At 37.4% G+C, this 25,646-nt stretch overlaps 1 protein-coding gene across 11 annotated transcripts in view; it reads right to left on the bottom strand.

The window, feature by feature from the left end:
- Positions 1-25,646, bottom strand: part of LOC102805514 (uncharacterized) — a 75,759-nt gene that overhangs the window by 11,236 nt on the left and 38,877 nt on the right. For 9 of the 11 annotated variants that reach the window (XM_085507781.1, XM_085507782.1, XM_085507789.1 and 6 more), the window contains 10 exons: positions 22,677-23,273; positions 16,599-16,861; positions 16,187-16,345; positions 14,046-14,171; positions 12,802-13,011; positions 9,452-9,631; positions 6,357-7,442; positions 1,982-2,353; positions 742-909; positions 200-469 (listed from right to left, as the gene is read on the bottom strand). In XM_085507781.1, coding sequence (XP_085363907.1) covers positions 200-469; positions 742-909; positions 1,982-2,353; positions 6,357-7,442; positions 9,452-9,631; positions 12,802-13,011; positions 14,046-14,171; positions 16,187-16,345; positions 16,599-16,861; positions 22,677-23,273 — 3,431 coding nt within the window. The remainder of the gene's footprint in view (positions 1-199; positions 470-741; positions 910-1,981; positions 2,354-6,356; positions 7,443-9,451; positions 9,632-12,801; positions 13,012-14,045; positions 14,172-16,186; positions 16,346-16,598; positions 16,862-22,676; positions 23,274-25,646) is intronic. The other 2 variants (XM_085507785.1, XM_085507783.1) reach the window with 2 other exon arrangements.

The following is a 25,646-nucleotide window of genomic DNA, read 5'->3' as shown; positions in this document are numbered from 1 at the left end:
AACGATGACAACAACAACGACGACGGACAATCACATATATATTAACAGGTACACGATGCTAAAAATGATATAAATGTTAATTCCGAAAGAATTTATTACACTACAATGACTTCCCAGGGTGCATCTCGTATTGATGGGAGAAGATTGACTAAGAACAAGCCCTGTGGTACTGTAAAAGCTTTTCATAGTATATATGTACCTCTCGTATTTTAGTCAACAGCTCATTTCTCTCATCTTCAAATTCCCTGCGTTCTGAAGTTAATTGTGCGTGTGATTCTTTTCTCTCCTGCAGCAATGACTTCTCAAGAGCGTCGACCTGTCTTTGCAGATCCATCGTCTTCCCATGCGAAACAGCTAACAATCGCCTCTGCTCACCTCTTTCCTTTTCCCATGATTCTTGAATGCGAGCCAGCTGTCCTTCAACTTTCTCCCTTGTCTTTTTTGATGAACCTTTCACATTCTGTTCCAGCTGCAATGAGAAAGCGAGAAAAGCGCGAATGTTTAATAATAGCATTGATATAGATAGGAATACGACTGTGCTCTTGAAAACAAGAACCTGTACCCTTAAAATGACTAGCTTGGTCGAACATGTAACAACATTCTACTACATAATAAAAGCATCTAATATGTTAACCTTCGCCCAATTTAATAATGTGAAATTCGAACTCAAACAGAAAATCGCAGGTTTGTAAAACAATTTTACGATGAGCTGTGGTTTTATGTTGAGATGAGAACACTTACACGTGTAATTTTGACCTGTAGCTCTGAACGTTCGATTTCCCATGACGATTTCTCAGAAACATATGTTCTTTGTATTTCACTTCTTCGCTTTTCCTCGTTGGCGAGCTTCTGTTGTAGAGATTCCACGCTACGACGAAGATCAGTCGCCAAACGCTTGCCGTCTTTTGCCTGGAATAAAATAAAATAAAAATACACATTTGGTAATCGTTGTCCTAACTATTCAAAATAGATAGGACAACTTATTATTTCAATAAAAATATTAACATATAAATGTTTACAAGTTACACTGAAATTCGTTTGTCTCCACTATTTTAGCCATTGATATTAATAAAAAATGTGAAATCTTAAGTGATTACTAAGTTTTGCGATCTATGATTTGAATAGAGCTAGGAGACACATTAGCCGAATTACTTATAACCTATAAGCTATACAAATACTGTACATAAATACATTATCATATTATAATTTATTATATGACTTGACATAAGCTCAGCGGGTCATACCGAGGTTAAAGCATGTAGTAGCATGAATGTGGATATTAATGACAACGTTGTTTGTATAATCCTCCCACCGACTCGTGTAATAATAACATGACATACGACGAGAATTAAATACATGGGGCACACTGGAACACGAGAGTTAATATCTCCCAGTAATAGCTGCGCGTGGTGTATGAATTGAACCATAACACCGTTTGATTGGTATACCCGGTGGCCAACGGTGCTAGGAATGGTGCTTGGCAATTGTCTGGCCTCTCTTTAATTTATAGATAAAATGACTTGTCTTTTTAGATATACATTTTACTGGACTACAGTAATTGAGGAATGGGCTATTACAGTATCCTGCTCTAATCTAATGAATTTGATCACAATTTACTCTATTAGAAGCAAAAAGCATATATCAGTATCATTGAAATTTGCCCTTACCAATTAGACACCAATTTTGTCACAGTAAAGTAATTCGAAATTTGAAAGCTTGGGTGAAGTTTAGGTTACATATTGCAATTTTTACAATCCTGTTTCATATCAGTACCATACTGACATGTAATAGGTATGACATGGGATATCAACGTCAAGAGTCATTTTGATTGTTTTTCTCAAAATATTAATCATTATCACACATGTTTTCTCGCTATTGGTGTAGATTACATTCTTATATTAATAAATTGCACATGCCGAGGCTAATTACAAACGAAGAGTTATGCCAACAATTTAGACCATATGTAAATATTGGTACTTACATCCTCTGCTTGTTTCTGGAGGTTTCCCTTCTGTCGTTCCCATGCCTTCCTCTCGTTGTCAAACTGGGCTTTCACAGAAGATAACTCACTCTGTACATCCGATGCTACCAGTCGATGATGTTCCTTCTCCTTGGCCTCGTTTTCGCAGTTCCCTTCAAGTCGACTCTTTTCATCGCGCATCGAGGCGATTTCGGTATCAAACCGTAACTGCAACGTGGCGATCTCCGTTTTGGAAATCTTCTCCTGGGCCTGCAGTTGGAGAACAAGTTCTACTCTCTCTCTGTCGTGCTCTGCCTCTTTCTCTTTCAACTGACACTCAGCCGTTTTTCTTTCTTCCCGAACATCTGCGAGTTCCTTGGTCAAGGCATTCAACTGCCGTTATAAATAAACAAATACGGTTTTATATTTCTCACATTTCTATCATGTCTATATCAACCCTGATACCATATTATGACGTCATTTATTAACATGAGATGCCAAAAATTGCATAATATATTCCGTTTTCAACTATATAATAGCATGCAACTAAAAGCGTTGTATTTCCTACGTGGTTCTATGTTACCATTATATATTGATGTAGGCCACAGGTTTCAAGGGCCCAAATTCCCTGACATACGAACGGCTGGGACATGACTAAACAGCACAGCCATCAACTCAATTCGTTGATGCCTTATATCAGTAGTTTATTTTTAATAACTTGTGCGACAGGGCGCATACTTCCAGCCAATTGGTTCAACATACTCCTGGAAGTTAATTCTATAGCAATCATGGCAGTACGATGTGCGCAACTATCAACATTAATGGTGACTGTAATAGGGAATAATGTTCTTTTAAATATTGCGCATGGGTCATCACAAAGTCGGGGTAATTATAGTTAACTGATTGCTAAACTACTGGCATGAAATGTAATTGGCACTTTTCTAAGGTGAGTCATGCAGTTTTATTTAAGTTCATGATTTGTTTGAATGATCAGACTACATTAGCTTAGCATCTATATGGCGTTTGTAAAATAGATAGCTAAATAGCAGACCAGAGCCACACCTGTGAGCTAATAGCTGTCATCATGGGAAATAGTTATGATGAATTGCAGCAACTGTTCAAACAGTTGTCGTGACATGAATGATTGATCGTTAAAAGTGTAAATGTGCATCTCATGAGACCATGTCTCAGTAGGTCAATTATGAACGCGATAAACGCATGTGCCGAGTGCGGGACTGGAGAAAATGATGATATCCACATCTTGTATTAATACATGTCTGTGGACATTAATATTCGAGATTTCTGTTCTCCTACACGACATTGTTTTCAGACACGGCTTTGTACATTACACAGTGTTTTCTAGATATTTAAAGAGTATTATTTGAATATATATATATATATATATATATATATATATATATATATATATATATATATATATATATATATATATATATATATATATATTGTCAAAATTAGAGAATTGAAAATATCATCACGAAATGAACAAATCTGAGAGAGATTCACCTGAAGTACCTATATGTATAATATCAAAGCAATCGGACTTGCTATTTTCAACGAGTAGTCAAAAATATAACTTTTTAAGTTGACGCGGGCGCCGCCGACGGACGACGACATTCATTTTGAACGTAAATTTTGAATACAGTAATTTAATATTGTGACTGAATAACAAATAATAAATTTTGTCTCTATCAAGCACATCAACGCCAATTATGGCGACTTTTGTTGTTATATACGATATATATATTCTTTATTCATCAAGTGATTATTGGTGGTGATGCAATTAATGGAAGGTCGTAAACGTGGGTACATATCTTTTACAGAATTAAAATACGGGTGACGCCAGCATGGTGACTTGGGCGGGTACACAAGCAATGTCGTATGCTGGCTCATGCACTAATTACGAATGCGGGCATTTCCATCTATGAACACTAGTTTGCTGGAACATTCTACGCATGCCATATCAAATATGTGAATTGCCTCAACACACAGGCCTGGTAGACCAACTAAACAAAATATCTCTGCTCATATAATCAAATAAAAACAGTTCTTGTGAGAATAAACTTGCTTTGCTGGATCTGAACATTTATGTTACTTTTTTAGTTCGTTAACATACATTGCAATTTTTTCTTAAATTTTCGAAAACATTTTTCATTCTAAGCTCATATTTTTTTTCTCGATTGTTTTCACAAAATCCTCCAGACACCCACCCAATTGGCAAACCTTAATGTGTATATAAATGGTGTCCATATTTGGTGTTGGGGTGGTTTTAAGATACAATCGTTGACGGCATAACTCAACTTAAACAACTTACACAAAGAGTATTTCACAATAAATGTGGCGTTAGTATAGTAACATTATATATCAAGTCATGGTAGATAAAAAATAAACTAAAATAAACTCTTTGTTCTTGACCTGTTTATAAAGCTAACTTGTCCATTTCACATTGATAGATAATGAATGCTGTTTTAGGACCAACAGTCAATTAGTTCAATTTGATAAATAGTTGGAAACTGCAAATACAAAGAACGAGAACGAAATCGTTGCGAAATTACCGACATCATTTGTTTTCATCTGTAGAAGAGTGTCAGCACACCAAAGCGGCTTGCAACGAGAAATCGCATATTTACGCATGCTTGCACCAACTTGAAGAACAAAAAGTTTAGTTTTCTAAGGTAAACATAATAAGAAGTAGAAATATTTGAGTAGTGAGACTTATTTAGCAAAATGGTCGCTTGGCTGATTATCGCGTAGGAATCTCGTTGAGAAAAGGGATTCTTGCATACGACGAACAATAAAAGTGGAGCAAACTTATCGGATTACAAAGCTCATCTCAGCGATGAGAATTCTGTTAACGCATGCGACTTCAATTTTAATTTGCAGAGTAAATGACTATAGCTTCACAGACGTCATATCACGCTGTATTCCCGTGATACGTATACATATATTATTTGATTACACATAACCCAAACGCTACGTGATGACTATACCAACAAAATAAAAGTTTTAATTTATCAAGTTTATTAAGGATGCTATTTTAATTCCGACCTCCAAGTTTTCTTGAAGTACAATTACGCCAATAAGGGCGAATAAATTTGATCCAGGTCTGTGAAAATCAGTCGACCAACAACAGAATGTTGAAAGTAAAAGAGGGATATGTGCATATTTATGCAGCTATGCAGGTCTTAATGATGCGTGCTACGTTAGAGCTGTTATTTTATCAGCAGCTACTCTACACCTGCCTGTATTTTGTTTACCCACGGGCTACTCTTGTGTTGAAATGCTCAACTGAACGTAGCTACTTAAAAATACAAGTGTGTATAAAATTCGCCGCACTCTCGGTTTTCTCAACTCTCAACAAACCACTTAAAAGAGTTGTTGAATAAGACGGGCATTGTTTGTGTTGTTATTTGCGAACGGGGGAAAACTCTTGTATTTAAGTGAGCGGAAAGGGTGAAATGAGGTCACAACCTTTGATATGCATCACATGAAAAGTCACTGGGAAGATAAATTGGCATCAGCTGTCAGCTGTTAATAAAAATGTCTTTTGTTGTTGTTTTTTTGTTTTATTAATTCAGAAGCAATGGTGAGTTTGCCGCTGTACACCTCGACATTTGCAATCAATATTATACTATGCACGGTGATTCAGTAACCGTTCCTCCATAACTTCTAAATCGTCAAGATTCCTTGTTTACATTGTTCACCAAAGCAACATATTTATTTTTGTCTCGTTGCGATGGAAGGTATTTTAATCGACTTTGAAATGAAACTTGTCCAGTCTGATGATACGAAAAGTTGAGCGAAACTGTAACTAAGCTGGACGGACAGACGGACGATCGTCTGTACATTTTAACATCGATAATATTTTATTATTTGGGAAATTAACTTAATTATAAACGAGTGTTTGGCATTTTCCCGCAGTAGTGTCTTCAGAACCAAGAACAGAAATGTACTTAAGTAAACAAAAAATATTTAAATCGCGTTTAACTTGTAAATTACGACAGAGGGTACACGTGACTAAAAAGACAAATGTCAACACAGAGAATTTAATGCCGCTCAACAAGCGACAACATCACGAAGTTTTAGAAGTTCCAAAACCAGCACAGCTGAGACGCAATAACATCGGATGAAACAATAAGTTTTTTTATGATTGACGATAAAATCATTGGCGTTCTATTTTAACGACCGCACGCTGTCAAAAAACGCCAATAAAGTGACGTTCATAAAACATAATTACGAAAAGTTAAGCACAGGAAAAATTACGAAAACTGTAATGAAAACCAACACATAATACTTAGCATTTGCGTTTTAAGAAATCGAATAGCTCATTACAGTGTCGGTCTGACAGTATTAAAATAACTTATAAACCACTGACCTGTGTAAGAAGTTTAACGTTTTCTTCGCTGAGCGTTTCCTCCCGGCATCGATCACTGTTTGATGCTTGTTGGGCAATATGAGCCAAGAACTCCCTCCGTTCATTCTCCCATGATGCACAGCGCGTCTCCAGATCTCGTCTCAGCTGCTGGGTTTCAATTGAAAACTTTTCCTTTTCAGCACGAACTAGTTCGTCCTTTTTATTGAGGGCGCTTTGTAGAGTACGTGACTCCTCCAGCAAGTTGGTTCTCTCCACGCGCCATGATTCTTCCCGCGCTCGAAGACTCGTTTTAAGTTTCTCCATCACCTCGGCAAGTTGTGCTCTCTCTTGCCTCCACTCATTTTCATTCGCAAGAAGTTTGTTCTGCAGCTGCTGTTTCTCAGTCGCAAGGGTGTTTCCCTCGTCCGAGTCTGTCTGGGAATTCGATTTTTCAGTCATCTCCTCCGATTTCGTAAGCGCCTCTTTTTCTTTTGTCCAAGTGTCTTCCAACTCCTGTGTTCGTCTTTGTAACTCTTGTTGGTCTTTTTCAGTGTTTTTCAATTTATTTCTGAGCTGTTCAGTTTCGTGCCTATGCTCGTCTATTTTTAACTGCAATTCGCGTACTTTCCGTTGTATCTCGTCTTCTTTTCTCTGTAACGTTGTTCTCAAATCGTTGTTTTCTACTTGTAAATCACGAGTCTTGGACTGAAAATGACGCGATTGTTCTTCTATGATTTTCGCCTTGTCTCTTGCAAACGCCTCCTCCTTTTTCTTTAACATTTCGTGCAGTTCTTTTGCTTTCCTTTCGAATTCTTTCAATTTCGCTTCATAATGTTTATGACCGAATTCCGACTGCGATTTTTCCCGCCGAAGTCTCTCGATTTCGTCTTTGGCTTTTTTCATTTCGTTTTCCCGTCTTTTTCGCTCGTTCTCAAAATCGAACTTAATGGTGGCTCGCTCCTTTTCCCACATCACGCGATCTTTTTTTAAGGCCACCTCCATTTCGGATTGTTCTTGCTGTGCCTCGGTCAGTTTCGAGTGCAGCAGCGCCCTCTCTTCGGTCAGGATATCCCGTGACGCCCTGAGCTCTTCGTTCTGGGCTGTCAACTGCGGAAAATTACAGTGAAATTAGGTTTACTTATATCTTGAAAAAATTGTTACGAAGCAATATAGATAACAGATTATTACTGAGCATTTGTATGTCTTGTATCTTGAGAAAAAAACAAAAGGGTATGATACATCGCAAAATACAACAAACAAGCAGGCTCTCGGCTGAGATAGCTCCACTGTTAGCAATGCATATTTCAATTAAAGAACTGAAGATATCATTAGAAAAAGGAACACATCTGAGAGAGGTTTACCTGTGTATATTATCAAAGCAATCGGACTTGCGGTTTTTAACAAAAAGTCGAAAATATCACTTTTTACCAAAAATGACAAAAATATTCATCAAAATTAGAGAATTGAAGATATCATTACAAAATGAACAAATATGAGACAGTTCTACCCGGGGTATCTATATGTATAGTATCAAAGCAATCAAAAAGTTGAAAATGTCACTTTTTACTAAAAATGACAACAATATTCATCAAAATTAGAAAATTGAAGATATCTTTACGAAATAAACAAATCTGAGAGAGGTCAACCTGTAGTTTCTATATGTATAATATCAGAGGAATCCGATTAGTGGTTTTTAACAAGGAGTGAAACATATCACTTTTTACCAAAAATGACACAAATATTCATCAAAATTGAAGATATCATCACGAAATGAATAAATCTACGAGAGGTCCGCCCAAGGTACATATATACCAAATATCAAAGCCATAAGAATTGTAGTTTTCAAGAATAAGTCGAAAAAATAAAAAGTTGACACGGACAACCGAAGACGGACGACACCAGACGCCGACGGACAATTGTTCATCTGATAAGCTAAACATAATTGATTATTAATAGTCGAAGCGCGCACACACTTTTCTTTATTTAGTTTTCTTTATTTTATTGAATGAATACTTCAGTTTGCTGCCAATTTTCATTGGAGTAAACAGTTAATTCACAGTAAACGAATTTCAGTTGTATGGTTTGTCACCAGGAGTCGAATTATGGGAAACGAATTGTGTGTTGTACAAGAGAGATTCATTTATACGCATTTATCTATTATTACGAATTACGTGTTGTATGTATTTATTACACCGAATTGCGTGTTGTACACGGGTGATTTATTATCACAGTATAAACTGATAATAGGCCATACTCAGAGGTATGATTCATAGCCCATAGGTGCGTACAAATGTCTTGCTACGTGCCCCAGATGTCGCTCCTAATTTACTTCCCGGTCAATTGAGTGTCAGGGTGATGAATGTACAGGTACCGTGAACTAATTAATGATTGATACAATAGACTGTGTATGGTATCTTGCAAAAAAAAAATGCCAAATATACAAAAATAGCTATTTTTAAGAAAACACCATCATATTGGCTCTGAGTACAAAATAACATTACATCATATGATTAATTATTCATGAAGGTGTTCGATTCGGACAAACAAATGAGTAAACGAAAACTAGCGACAAGGGTATTATGACTATTGTGGCGGTAAACAAATTTCCAAGAGCATTGTTCAGAAATAATATTCCTTGGGATTCACAACAAATCACTGAAAAGTCACAGTAACGTGACACAATTGTGGTTGAAAACGTCACCTTGTCCAAATTCGATTTGTGATTTCGCCCCACAGTATTTCGTTCTATGATTACGTCACTTCTATTTTTAGCAAGTTTTATACATGGTTATAAATTACTGCTATCAGAATTAGAGGTTTTTATGACGTCATAGCTTTATATTATCACACGAAAATGTAAACCTTTATTCGCAAGCAGATTTTTTTCATCAAAACGCTCCAAATTTACCAATATTTGTTTAATTCTGATGGTGGTGATTTATAACAATACTAATGAATGCCCCAGCGCCATATTGGATTCAGAGAAGGCCGGCGTCTAGACACAATATTGGATTTAGAGAAGGCCGCACACAATGTTACATGATGTTGAAGATTCATTTTTGTTTAAGTAGATTTTTTCTCTAATAAAACATTTGAACTTTAATTCATGTACTCACAAGTTCTATTTTGGCGCCCATTTCTTCGTTTTTGATTTTGTACTTGGAAGAGTCGCTTTCCAACTTGTGTGCTTTGTCTGTTAGTTTCTGCTTCGCATGTTCAAGTTCCGTCTTCTCAATGAACAAATCCATTGACGTTGGTGTGGTATTGCCAGAACTAGCTCCCTTGTTGTCAAAGTCCTGGTAAGGGTGAAAATAGTAGAAGTCATAACAGCCATGCGCAGAACTGAACTAACTTACATTGGCTGATTTCAACCTAAGCAATTATGGGAACTAAATGTAATAAGATACGATATATTCACTACCATATGACGACCATAAAGCAACAACAAACAGCAACGACTAACTCATTTTCGCTTAGTATACATAATTACCCTTTTACTCTAAAATGTAAAACGTTTCTACAAAGTGAAGCTCGCAATAGCAGTGTAATAATGCACACGCATTTATACACATCTCGCACACAATAAAATAAATGAATTTGAAATTAAGTATGCAACTTAAACTGAATTACAAAAAAAAACAAAACAAGCTAGGTACGATGTCTTCTAACAAGGATGTGTCAACCAACGATAGTGGCGTAGAGGACTCGGAACGCTCCGTGCGCGCGCACGTATCTCATACACAGAAATATCCCATATTATATTATATCATTATCAATACCAGTGGATTTTATGACGTCATTGCAGCAGATTATTCACGATAATGTATTACATTATTGAGCATCAATGCCCTGTCCCATGGATATGAATACAATGTTGATTTCGAAAACGAATAAAGAAGAAACTATTGAAAAAGAGGAGAAATTGTTAGATAACAAGTATTTAATACCAAATTCGGCATCAAATAAAACGGTCCATAACCAATAACAGCGGATTTCAATATCGAAATCGGACAATATTTTGAAGGCATCGTCGTCTGCTCTGTACGCTAACGCGCGTTCGGTCGAAGTGTTCCATCTTATCTAGTACGCGCGTCTAGATTCCGCGACTGATGCCCCTGTCCTGGTGGCCTCTTGATTAGTTCGCACTAACGTGTTGATGAAGTGAGGTTAACCGAGGATGATTTATCCAAGCAAATGCGATAAACGAAATGGGGGTACAATGTATGTCTACGAGTAGAGAGAGATGTATTTGTTCTGTGTTTGTACTACAAAATTTGCGAAACGAGATCGACGAAAGACCGACGTGACTTGTATTTCCTCGGCGTCGACTCCCGGTAAATGTAACAGTCCGGGCACAGTTTGTATAAATAAATGAAAGTATCCGTGTTTTCAAGTGTGTATCTGTTTATTTATACAGTGAGATTAAAATCAATGCTGGTTTTCCCTTCTACCCACTAGCTTTCCGGTCATGTTCGTTTGCCCGCTACGCTACGTTTGACTTCAAAGTATTCGTCAAATCCCCGCCCTCCCGTGGAATTTAAAATAACTATTACACAGAATCCGTCCAGTTTCCATTATCTACCTTGATTGTTTGAAAACACTAGTGGGATGGGGTAACGAAGCAACTACGTACATGTACCCCGGGTACGCATCCCTACGCACAGTCGATCCAGCTGGACCACGGCGGCGATCTAGCATAGTGTAGTGCAAGCCGCAGTGGATACCGATACGGCGTACCACTACCAGTCACGGTGTAACGTTCGCTCGGGCGATCACTGTTACTACTCCACGCCACACATCAGTCACTCATTCACTCGCAATGTAATTGAGTTCAATACAATAAATATTTGATGGATTAAAACTAGTTTCTTTCTTAGTTTGCCATATGAGATTGTGGAAACAATTTCCAGAAAGACATTTTAAATTATTCAGATTCACGGGCCAGTGACTTTGAAACTATTCCGTTCACTGTAGATTTTTCTCCAAATTTTTCCGCTTTTTTAGAGGCAGCAAATCCACTGGTAATGACAACGCTACAAAATAATAACAACAAGTCATTGTCAATGACACGTCCCCGTTCCGTTCATATTTGAGTGACATATACATTCAAAGCAGATCATGACCGAAATGCACCTGCATATGTACAACACATTGTGCTAAATCTGAACAAAATCCATCCATGCATGACTGAGATCCGGTTCCGGAATTGTGAAAATATGTGATTTTGATGCATTTTCGGCCTTAAAATGGCCATCATTCCGCTATTGTTAAGCAGATCATGAAACAAATGCACATATCTATTTGTGACATGATGTACCATGTGTGTGTGAAGTTTGAACTTGATCAATCCAGACATGTCTTGGATACGGATCCAGAACTGAATTCTTTAACAAAATGGCCGCCAGTCGGCCATTTCGAACTTGATCCGAAAAAAAGAAAAAGACGTGCATCAAGGTCCTATTATGTTTAACGTATGTACCAAATTTGAACAAAATCCATCCATGCATAACTGAGATACGGGTCCGGAATGGTGAAAATGTGCGATTTCAATGCATTTTCGGCCTTAAAGCGGCCGCCATTTGGCTATCGTTAATGAGATCATGAAACAAATGCACATACATATTTGTGACATGATGTACCTTGTGTGTGTGAAGTTTGAACTCGATCAATCCAAGCATGTCTCAGATACGGATCCAGAACTGAATTCTTTAAAACAAAATGGCCGCCAGTCGGCGATTTCGAACCCGATCCCCCCAAAAAAATGACGTGCATCAAGGTCCTATTATGTTTAATGTATGTACCAAATTTGAACAAAATCCGTCCATGCATAACTGAGATCCGGGTCCGGAATGGTGAAAATGTGCGATTTTGATGCATTTTCGGCCTTAAAATGGCCGCTATTCGGCTATCGTTAATCGGATCATGAAAAAAATGCATGTGCATATGTCCCATATAATGTGTGATGTATGAGTGAAGTTTGAACTTAATCGGTCCATGCATGTTTGAGATACAGGTGATCACGGACGCACGGAAGCACGGACGGACGCACACAGGGCAAAACATAAGTCCCCGTTTTCGGACTGCGTCCGAACGGGGACTAATAATGAACTCCCTGACAACCCATAATGGACCCAAGCACATCCATCTCTGAACAAAAGAATCACGTAACACGTATCATCGCTATTAATCCACGACGTGTGTGATGGATACCTACCGAAGATCAGTAAACTCCGATGGGCATGCGCAAAGTGACTCATCAGAGCGCTGGGCCGTACAAACCACTCAGAAGTCAAAACAAGACTGGCAAATTTTATGTATGACGATGATTCACGAATTACGTGCGGAGCGAAAAAATACCCGAGCTGGCTAGAGACTATTTTCGTGCACTCATGTTCCAAACACACGTTAGCCGAAATCGTTCCACAGAACCACCCATGACCTCGCAACCCCAGACTTTAACACTCACCTCTTTGGACCAGTTACTTTGTTCAGTTTGCAACTTTCGGTGCAAGACGTCCGTCTTTTCTTTGAACTGCTCAAGTTGTTCGTAAAGGTCCTGCTTCTCTTTTTTCCAAGCTTTGGCTTCCGATACCTGCTGTTCCATGATGTTCTCCTTTTCTAGTTCTTTTCTTTTGTCCGATTTCTCCCTATCTTCTTCGATCTGCAGTTTGTACAACTTTAGAAATGTCGCGATTGCAAAACGAACGACACAGAAATTCGGTAAAAGGGAAGAAGGGAAGAGTTAAATTAAGGTTTCCAGGCGGGATTTATTTAAAGCGGCATGCTACGAAAGAGCATGCGCAATTATAAGTGATTTATGCAAGAAATAGAACCATTTTCTTTCATGAAAATACTCAAAGAATTTTTGAAACATTCGGAAGACGACACTAAAAATTTAGAAATTTCGATCAATGAACCATTTTGGGGTTTCCGATACAAGTGATATGTTTGATTACGTTATTAAATCGTACTTATAACAAACTTTCGCAACATCGCGAAGTAAAATTAACAATATGGCGTACTTGATGACATACTCTCGTAATATCACGTGATATCGAAACCTGCAAATCGTTTAGTTAATGTTTCATACTGTAGTAAACACCGTAACGTGCATAAATTATATTATCACCATCCCATAATACTACATCATTGAAGGCAAACTATGTCATTATAGCCCCACAACCATTAATCTACGCGGTAACATGGTAGAACAGCTTGCATGCTTGATAACAAGTGTTGCGACATATCATGCACACCACATGCCATCTTTAATCTTATATTAATAATTCGTCTCACTTTGTTACACCACTCTCGTCACAGTGCAGAAAATATACCAAAGCATATATGGATAGAGTAAGGGTTTGTTGTAAGTAAATTGTGAAAGTCATTTTCGTTTTACAATTGAACAACATACAGTGATTTTCTAGTAATTTCGTCCCACCGCACCGACAATTGTATACAAAGAATAAATACCCACAATAAATCGTTAACATCTATTCCAAAAATAATAGAGTTGAGAAATACAATGGCGGAAATACGCATACCATACACTACAAGTTGAAATCAACACATAACAACATACACGTCCGACTTGCTCCCGGATTCGTGTTTTGGTATCGAACAGATGTAACAAACACGTTATATATAGCAAAATACAAATAAAGCAACATTGATATTTGACGGATACAGACTGTAACTATAGTAACATACCTCTTTGATCCGTTGTTCGTATTCTTCTTTCTCTTTAGCACGAGCATGCCGCTCCTTCGTCACTGTCATCTTAAGTGTTCGAACCTGATCTTCCCACTCCGCCATCACGGCCTGGCACTCGTTAAGCTGTGGTGATCAAACACATCGTCAGCAAAACAAGGTCGCATACAATTAGAAGGCAGTTAAAATAGTCCAAAACGAGGCCACGACTTGACAGGAAGCTCCCAGACGCAGAGACAGTGTGATATATGCTGTTATATGCTACAATGAATAATATTGCACAACGTGGACAGATATGGAAGTACGAGTTATGTTGAAAATAAATAAATAAAGCAATCAGACTTGTGTTTTTTAACAAGAAGTCGAAAATATCACTTTTTACCAAAAATTGCAAAAATATTCACCAAAATTAGAGCATTAAAGATATCATTACAAAATGAACAAATCTGAGAGAGGTCCACATGTAGTACCTATATATGTAATATCAAAGCAATCGGACTTGCCATTTTTAACAAGAAGTCGAAAATATCACTTTTTACCAAAAATGACAAAAATATTCACCAAAATTAGAGAATTGAGGATATCATCATGAAATGAACAAATCTGAGAGAGGTTCACATGTAGTACCTAAATATGTATTATCAGGGCAATTGGACTTGCTGTTTTTAACAAGAAGTCGAAAATATCACTTTTTACCAAAAATTACAAAAATTGAAGGTATTATCATGAAAGGAACAAATCTGAGGGAGGTCCACATGTAGTACTCATATATATAATAGCCAAGCAATCGGTCTTGCTGTTTTCAACAAGAATTGGAAAATATCACTTTTTACCAAAAATTACAAAAATATTCATCAAAATTAGAGAATTGAAGATATTATCATGAAATGAACAAATCTGAGGGAGGTCCACATGTAGTACTCATATATATAATAGCCAAGCAATCGGTCTTGCTGGTTTCAACAAGAATTGGAAAATATCACTTTTTACCAAAAATTACAAAAATAATCATCAAAATTAGATAATTAAAGATATCATCACGAAATTGACAAATCTGAAGGAGGTCCACATGTAGTACTTATATGTATAATATCAAAGCAATTCGACTTACAGTTTTTTATAAGAAGTCGAAAATACCACTTTTACCAAAAATGACAAAAATATTCACCAAAATTAGAGAATTGAAGATATCATCACAAAATGAACAATCCCAAGGTACATATACACCAAGTATCAAAGCATTTAGACTTGTAGTTTTCAAGAAGAAGTCGATAAAGCAAAACATTGACACGGACGACGACGGACATTCACTCATATGATAAGCTCCGCTCGACAAAGTCGACAGCGGAACTAAAATGTAAAGTTGACGCCCAAGGACAACGAAATCGACGGACAATCAGTAACACAAATAGCTCCACTATGTCGATCAAGTCGACAGCGGAGCTAAAAACGAACGAACGATCGACGCATGCGCGTTGCTGCGCACGATTTCATTGACCAATCATAACATGCATTAACATTAGGTATATCTTACGAAAGATCATAACCCAGTGTGTAACTCAACATATAACAACATATTAAATAAAATATATTATAAATCTGGAACAGAAAACAATAATGGCTCACAGGTGACAGTGCATGTTTAATTTATCTCGGCAAAACTTTGATATTGCACGGTAAAGCCCAAATATTTCACGGCAAAACTCCACCATTCAGTTTGCGGCAAAACTCTACAATTTAATGGCAAGGTTCCGCAATTTGACGGCAAAACTCTATTATTTCACAACATAACTCCAAAATTTCAAGACAAAACAGCAAATCTGTACAAGTTTCTGATATCCTGGGGATAAAATTGTTTTCAAATCATGAGAAAAGCGAAATTTGTCATCCTATATATTACAATACAATGGATATAGTACTGGACAATTTTGTGTCATTGGGCATGGAAAAATGAACCATCACCTTTTGCAACTTAGAAATACCACTAATCACCTCCCATACCAAATTATTAACATTAATTATTAATTTATAATTTTCGGGTGGGTTATTTTTATACCCTCATAAAAACTGCATTTTTTGCAAGAGTTTTGTTTCTCTGGTTCAAGTCAATCTTGTCAACAGGAATAGTTGCTGGCACTTACCTCAAAACGCAATAGCTCTTTTTCTCTTTCGCGATAACAAGTGTCATCCGAGCAACTTGACAAAGCCTCTTGGGGAGTTTGGGTCGGAACCATAACAACCTTCTTTTCCAACGTCATTTCCTCTTTCCGGTGTTCTTTCGACGTGTCTGTGAGGTGTTCCTTAAAACAATGGAAAATAATATTTATGCATCATAGCTCAGACATATACAGATATTTATAGAAATTATTGCACACTTCACGAACTGTAGCCCCAATAATTACATGTAAACCTTCTGAATAAGAAGATTTTTAGTTCGGGATTACATATATAGCCATTCTGTGGATTTAATTATTTGATAAACTATCGCCCTCACATTAGCTGTGTAATGGTTATCTTCTAACAGCCAAATGCGTTATGTAATATGCAAATTACCTCATGCTCCGCTTCCTTCTGGGCAGGTTCACTAGACTGTTTCAACTCCTCTTGCAAACACTGCGCATGCCTCTCTACGTTTTCCAGTTGCTTTAGCAACGCCTCTTGTTTCTCCACCGCCATGTTGAGTTCCTTCTCTAAACTCGCATGCTTGACAGTCGCCTCAGTAGACGCCCTCTCTATTGTCTTCTGTGCCAGCTTCAATTCAGCCTCCTGCTGCTCTTGTACTTGCTCTTTTCCCTTAACCGTAGACACCAAGTCCGCTGTGAAGACAGGCATACAGAGTTATTAGAATGAGTAACACACTTGCCTTTCAGTAACACTTAAGCATCACATTCACCCACTTCAAATAACGCTTCCGTATAAACTGCCATGACTCAAATTGTTCAGACGCATGCATGATAACATTATGACTTGCAGTGTTAGACTCTCTTCAAACATACTATGAAAACACACTAATATATCGGTATGTGGAGCTGATGCTCAAGCATAAATGGGACAAAAATAAACATGCTAGGGTGCCTGACTGTGTGATGAGTTCAATATTCATTTCGCCAGGCCATGTATTTACTTTGTAAATATTGCAATAGAACCGCAGCTATAATGATTAACGATCGAAATGTTGACACATGATAGCTTAAGTAATTTGTTTTAATAAAACATAGCAAGACATACGTATAGAAAGATGATTTCTGATCTGCGTGAATGCATCTCAAACAATATTGAAATACAATATATATAAACTTTAACCTTTTGTGTTGATTTGTGCAGACATTTTCCAAATATTTAAAAAAAAAATGGGTCAACCAGAGTAGAGAGGATGGGCTGTAGCAGAACAATAGACTAAAAAAATCGGTTGCATACGACTCAGTTTCTTCTAGTACGCTGCTTATTGGAATACAATTGCAAAGTCATGCTTGGATAATTCAAAAGTAGTTGCCTGGCAAGCTCCAAATCCCCGATGACTTACTACCCTTAATATGGCGATATAAACTACACAGATAAATATTCTTATGAAGAGTATGTGACCTGCTGAGAATGAGGATATATGCACATGCATGTTCTATATAAGAGATGTACACATACATCCAGCCAAATTCTACAAAGCTACAGCCGCCATTGCACTTGGGTATGTCAAATATATCCATGTAAGTTGTTATGAAAAGGTCTTAATCAGACAAATCTAAAAGAACCCGAGGCAAAACTTTTTGTTCGTAGACCATAAACAGCAGAACGAACCGATGGGGTATTTTATGGCGACCAAGGAATGTGGTCTAACATTTTGAAGTAGGTCTCACACCAGTCCCTTCTGGACAGGTGAACAATTTCCAGTCTATAAGATTTACGACTCATGCTAACAAGAGATCAAAAGGTCACGATAATAGTCACCCTGATTGTTTGTTTACACATCTGTCAAATTTGTCCGCCGACGCTTCTGACGTAACTGCAATGCATGCCGGGAAATTTCGCGTTCACACCGACAGGGGCGGTCCTTATTGACACATTGAAAACGAATTCCCAGCATGCTTTGCGAGTGAAATGAAGCAATTGGTTACCAGGGTTGTTTACGTACACGTAGGCGTTTAGAGCATATGTAAGTTGATATGGGTATATCTATTCCAATTATCAAATAATCCGGAAAATGGTATTTTTAGAATAGTGAAGACACTGGTCTGACAGCTATCAAATGCAATTAGTCAGACTATGTTTTGATAAAACAGAACAAGTACCATGCGAATTTTTGATAACTCATTATTGCCATCCGGCTACGAAGGGCTGGCTTCTCAATGTTTTACTTTTCCCGCCGAAATCACCAAGTTTCATCGAAATAGATCTAGTCATTGCATAATCTATTAATTTGTTGAATAAAAACGGCGGGAAAAAAATTAATATAACATTGAATAGTCTGTTTCCAACCATCAACTTCAGTTTCCTCTGCCATTAATCATTTTGCACAAATTCCCTTTCAGTACAATTTTTATATACTGACCTTTACTTAGTGGACCTAGTGTATTTGATTATAGAGGGCATTATTCCAAAATAAGTGCCCTCGGCACTCTCGGCATTTATTCACCAAATCTTGACCAAAATTAGACTTTAAATATTTATTTTTTTGAAACGATATGTAAATAATTTTTAATGATATGGTAGTAAATGGTCAGTATCGAAAACGTTGAACATTCATCGCCGTCGGAGACGTTCTGCCTATATAAATGTTAAAATGACCCCTTCCCCATTGGTGTCCGGGGAATGTGGCTAAACATGTTCGTGCGCCATGTGGTGCGGTTTTAACAGCTGTAAATGACTAAATGTCAATGCATGAATTAGTATATTGTGAACGTACATGCACGTTTCAAAGGTTAGAAACGGTGAATAGGTCAATATGATAAGAGCCAGTCTACAAATATCAACTACATGTACACGATGATTAAAGAGGGAATGGTTCAGAACGCTAGGTGACATGACTTGAATAAAATTAAAAGTAAAAATGTTTTATTTCTTTGTTCTACGTAATTTTACCAGTTCGACAATTAGGTTAACACCGAACCACGGCACATGCACAAGCCTGTTTCTAAAACGATTCTCCCCGATAACGATGAGCCTATTGTTGTAAATGTCAGTTTCAATGACGTCACATTACGAGTGTGAGGACCAACATTCACATTACGGAGAAGCAAAGCAGAAAGCAATGTGAACTTATGATTCGATAAATTTTGAGTCTGATGGACTGTTTAATAAACCTTCGGCTGGCGGAATGCATTAATTATATTAAAGCTGTCGGTTGTTAAAGATCGTGCACTGACAGGCATTTGTGTTCATACCATTATCTGCATTAATGGGTTTGAGATAAAAAACACAATATATAACAAATTGTAAGATTTCAAAGTTTTGCAATTAGAAATAAATATACAACAGTAAACTTGTGAGATACACACGTGAAAAATATGTTTCAGTGAGCCCTATTATAACACTTCATTCAATAAAGAGTCCGCTGCTTGCACCAGCCAATGGAAACAAAGAAAATATATGCGTATTGGGCGGCATGTTTCACCACGTGACCCATACCATCCAATTGTAAACAGGCAATACACATTTTAGGAATAATGAGGCATATTCACTAATCTGAGACTCTGTAGTTAACGAAGACACTTAGACATGCAAAAATGACATTAAAAGTGAAAGTTGCAAAAACCATTGGTGTGATTTAGAGAAAAAAAACACGCACAAAAAGAGGTTATGGGTTAAAATTCAAACAGCGAAACCCTGTACAATTTAAAATGTGGTGGTGCTCGCATTTTGGAGGTAGCACAGATTGCACAGATACAACTCTATATTTGCACACCATGTTTTATTGTTGCGTATTTGAATATTAAATTAAATTAAAATCAGAAGTCAGATTAAGGAGCACCTGTTGCATATACATACACATATTTGAAAGACAATGGTGAAGAAAAAAATACAGAAAAAAAGAAATACAATGATAGGACAGTGTTGTTCAGGAAAACTAGTTTAAAATAAAAACCAGAAAAAAAGAAAGACACAGTTTTGAAAGCAAGTCAACATTATTAAACATAAACCCACACTTTGGTACAGAAACACTTAAAACATTCCGTCACCATGACAACGGTGAATATATATGTGATAGACCAGTTAAAATCTGGTCTCTAGTAGACACACCATAAAGAAGAAAATACACAAAAGTCAGGAAAGTTGGAGTATCGTGCAGAAAATCTTTAGATTAGCACATATCTGAAAGTTGCACACGTAAATTAAAGAGATATTAACACATGTTTTAAAGAAGTCAGGCAAAGAACACTGTATAAATTTCATTAAATTGACATTTCTATGGAGCATGTCCACATTCCAAGTATGGAGTCCCTGATATATCGTCTGCCACTCTGTATATTAGTCTTATGAAGTTTGAATTGCGAGATCTGAAATCTAATTAGTCTAATGTCAATGAACTAATGGCTCTGTTACGATTGCATCGGCTAGATTTAACAAAGAAATATCGCAACTGTAGGACGAACAGCGTATTAACAAATTCAAATTCGGAAATTTATTTTAGTTTATTCGCGTTTTTGGATTTGGCGAGTCGCTTTTACGCCTAACATATGCCGATAGCTTCTATAAAGTTCTAACAGCGAAAAATGCCATTTCGCCATGTTTTAATTATTAATATGTATAAATCGAACGGTTTTATGCATAATTAATCCGTTGAAGTAAAGTGTACAGACGTCATTCCAAACAAGCGTCATGTCAACTATCAACGGAAATGTCGATATATTTTAAACTACACGGGGTCAAGAATATTATTCATTCACTTAATGTAGATCAATTAATATTCATGAATGAGACAGTAATGTTGTCGTCCAATCATGCACTACCAGACTAATCAATAAATCCGTTATGTACTACGGCTTCCTTCTCGGTATCTAGCCTCAACGACACATCGCCCTCTATAGTTGGACGGCCGTTTGTTCGCACGTATTTAGTTTAGTAAAGCAAAGTGTGTGACACCTGCCATGGTTTCAAATCAATCTCTTGAAGGACTTTTGCTAAGTTTTGAATAAATGACAAAACCTTACAAAAATTAGACAACTCATCATAATCTGATTAACTTGAAAACGCATTATCTCAAAATATGTACACATCCTTGGTTTGCTGATTGTCACCAGTCTCTTGATTTGTAATATGTTGCAAGCACAAGAAACTTGCTTGATAGAAAGCTGTTTCTGTTCTAATACTAAAGCTACAATAAGAATTATGAAACTTAGTGGTTGTGATAAGATCAAGTGTTGTACTTTGGTTCTCTTACAAGGTATAAATCGCCCTTATTTCGCGATAGCCATTGCTGACTATTTACATTCCAAGCCTCGTTTTCGCAAAGATGGAAAGCATCGGCGGCCAATCGTAGGTATCGTATCATTGCAGGCAATCTGAAAGCGAGGCTTGGAATGTAAATTAGTCTGCAATGGCCGCCGTATGAACTATCGACGAATGACACCTTAGTTTGAAGTTTTCTTCATGCCATCGAGAACAGTGTCGAAATGTCAACCAATTGACGAGAAGTCTAAGCTTACCATCTCAAGTAAAGGTCATCATGTTGGTGTATAGTCCATCTGATATCAAACATTCATTGAATGGGCACGAGGTACATTTTTTAAATGTTTTTTTTATCAGTGTTAACATATTTTGAATAACAAAACTTAGATTGCAAACTGTTACATTGTCATAACTCCTTGCCCCTCAAAGTAAGCATGTGTAATGTACGACACGCAGTTGTTGTATAACCTCAAAAAACTTCAATATGTTTGCCGAATGGCGCATACCATTCAGACAAAATACTACATACACACTGCACAATATCATCAAAGCCATATAAATTCATTCATAGTAACACTCATTCTTATGTAAACTGATATAACAGACCAATACACTACGTGAGGGTTTATAATGCACGTGGTATTCTGATTGATTGCGTCATATATTCGTAGTTGGTACACGACGCTCACGGAAACAGGCTCGTGTGTGTGTGCACTACATTTTTCCAAACAAAAAATCACCTGCCAATTAATGGTGTGACAGGTACTATTCTAGTAATATTATATGACTATCTACAATGAAGATGCAGCAAAATGGCAGAGTGTATGACGTACTGGGATAATACCACGTGACACCGAAACTCGCAAATAGTCTATTGTGTGATGTGCATTCAAATACCAGTCATATATTGGGGACCAACACAATAAATGGGTCAAGTCAAACAATAAAGATACCCACAGAGAAACCCTGTGACATTTCGGATATGTTCGAGAATGTGCAGTAAAAAAATAGCATCACAAAGGCAATAATTAACAATGTAAATAAAATAAAATTGTCGGTGTAACTACAAAGAAAAGAGGAAGACAAAGAGGTTCAAAGGTCAATGAGAGATGTGAATCATGGGATATTTATCAAGTTAAAGGTATAATGAGCTGAGCCTCATGAGGTGGAAGAGCAAGGTTCAAGGGTTACATTCGGAAGGACCTAGAGGTCAAGAGTTGCCAACACCTAAAGTCAAATCTTATGCTTTACCTAGTTGTTCCTCTAAATGGTTGACCTTTTCCTGCAGTGCGGGCAAACGATCACTTTCTGTAATATGGTCTGGTGATGATGGCGGCGCACGAGCAGACGACTCACCCTTCTTATAACCCATTAGCTCTTCGTTTAGATTGTCGTTTTGGATTTCAACTTCAACAACCTGTTTGCGCATGCGTTCATTCTCCTGCTTCAACAAACTAATCTGCGACTTCAGCTTAGCTTCAGCCTTGTGACCTTTACCCTTCGCGGTGCCATGACCTAATGCGTCTTCGTTTAACCTTTTGTAGACAGAAACCTCATCCTCTAACATTCTGGTAATAATTTCAGCCTCAACTAGCCTTTTGCGAATAGTCATGTTCTCTTCCTCGCGCATGCGTAAATGTTGTTTAAGATCAATATCCTCTCTGGAATCGTTCTTGCAAAGGATGCCCGCAGTCGTGAGCTCTTCGTATTTTGACAACTTGGCTGATAAATGGTCAATTTCTGCCTCGGCATCAAGAAGAGTATGCCGAAGATGTTCAGCGTGCTGCTCCACCTCATCCAATCGCTGCCGTAGCTCATTATTATCACCACCATCTGCAGCTTCTTCTGCTGCAAAGTAAATAAAAACATAATGAAACTATTGGTTACCTTGCCCACGACTTGTGAACCATATAGCGGTTTGTGATGACATTTATTCTATAATGGTTACAAACTCAAGGAAACAAGTTAATTTATCAAGGTATTTGGGTTTAATTATCGGGGTGGGACCAGTGTGTATATGGAGGAATCACTGGACTTCCCGTTTAGTAGAGATGTAAGGGCCAAAGGTCGAACATCATACACAATTTCAAAGCGAGTCATAATAGAGTATAGACTCATATAAACTAAATAATTGCATGCTTCCCAATGAACCATAACACATACACTTTGGAGCTATTTAGGAGATATAATACTTGAATATGTTGTCAAGGCAATAAAACTGAGGACGGAGGCTACTCATTTTGATTGAGCCAGACTTGTCAAAAGAAATAGGTACAAATGAACAGAGTAAATCTATCCCCATTTTTGGATTCCATTCCAATGGTATTTTACAAGAACAATTAATTAATGAATCTTCTTGTACAGTATTAATTTCAATTAGTGTCAATTTACATAAATACAAAAGATGAATTGTACACTTTGTCATGTGCTAATGAATAACATGACATTGAAATGATCCTTCTAATTCCCTTTTCCCTAGAACCTTAATCGGAAGTGGCAATAGCTAGTCGTGGCCAACATTTTCAATAGTTGAGGAAGAGCTTTGTCTCATCATCAACTCCAGACGCTGTACCTTGACTAAAGCTACTCAGTCTGATTTATAATAGCGCTTTACAAAATATGTAGCTAAGACAAGTTATGTACAGTTATCTGTAGTAATTACAAATAGCTTATAAATGCAACTGTACATATTACATTCTACATATGAATAAAAGTGTGGCCGGTTTACAATCTGCTTAAGAACAATTGGACACGTGATCAATAATGTTATAATTTGTCCTCTGCAACAGCAACAGTTCGGTTCGTGCACAGGTAGATGGGTAATTCGAACACTTGTTAGTATCATGTATTTCTGAACTATTGACTTCGTCATTTAAATGAATAGACAAACTGGGTCCGAACCTCGATTTCGTATTGGTAGGCAGTACCTATAACCCTACTCTATAATGGATCTTGTTGGGATGACTGTACAGTAAACGTTTTCGTCGGATTGTCATGGTATGTGTCGTTAAACTGTGATTGTCATTATGTGTATCAACAAGTCATTGAAAATGACACAGTCCCCGTTAAGTTCTCTTTGTGCTTGTCATATTAAAGCGGAGGGGTTGTCGCAAGCGTGTCCTTGAAACTTGAGTTCCAAGTGGCGTATACAACAGATTGTTTATGTACATGAAAACACGCGTTTCGTGTCATAGTAATATGGCCAAAATAAAAACAGCCGTTATTCAGCCATCTTTGATCTGATTATGAAACACAGAGATATGTATGATGTATATGCCAAATACAAATGAAAATGGTACATAAATTGTGGAAATATAGTAGTAAGGCCAAAAAGTCAGATGGCTGTCAATCGGCCATCCTTTGAAACAAATTGTCATGGACATGCATCCTAACATGTATAAAGTACATGTATGTGCCAAATTTGAATGAAAACTGACAGAGCACATCCAAGATACCGCATAAAAAAACAAAAACAAGATGCCTGCCAGTCGACCATCTTTGATCCAATTGCGAAATATATCGTCATGGACATGTATCCTAACATGTATAATCTATGTACCAAGTTTGAATGACAACTGACAAAGCATGTCCAAAATACAACATTTTCAAAAAACAAGATGGCTGCCAGTCGGCCATTTTGAATCGAATCGCTAAATCACTGCATGTGCATATGTCCCACATAAGGTACTGGGCACATGCAAAGAATGAACGAAATCGGTCCACAGGATTCTGAAATATGACGTTGGATAGACTGACGCACGGACAGACGGACACACGGACGGTCGGACGGACTTCCTCAGGAACTCACGGACGGTCGGGGACATGTATCCTAACATGTATGATCTATGTACTAAATTTGAATGAAAACTGACAAAGCATGTCCAAAATACGACATTTTCAAAAAACAAGATGGCTGCCAGTCGGCCATCTTTGATCCAATTGTGAAATAAATCATCATGGACATGCATCCTAACATGTATAATCTATGTACCAAGTTTGAATGAAAACTGACAAAGCATGTCCAAAATACAACATTTTCAAAAAACAAGATGGCTGCCAGTCGGCCATTTTGAATCGAATCGCTAAACCACTGCATGTGCATATGTCCCACATAAAGTACTAGGCACATGCAAATAATGAACGGAATCGGTCCAAGGGATTCTGAGATATGACTCCGGACGGACGCACGGACGCACAGACGCACGGACGCACGGACACACG

The sequence above is a fragment of the Saccoglossus kowalevskii genome, chromosome 14, assembly GCF_978046115.1.
Source record: "Saccoglossus kowalevskii chromosome 14, keSacKowa6.1, whole genome shotgun sequence".
NCBI lineage: Eukaryota > Metazoa > Hemichordata > Enteropneusta > Harrimaniidae > Saccoglossus > Saccoglossus kowalevskii.
This window is presented reverse-complemented; position numbering and strand designations above follow the sequence as displayed.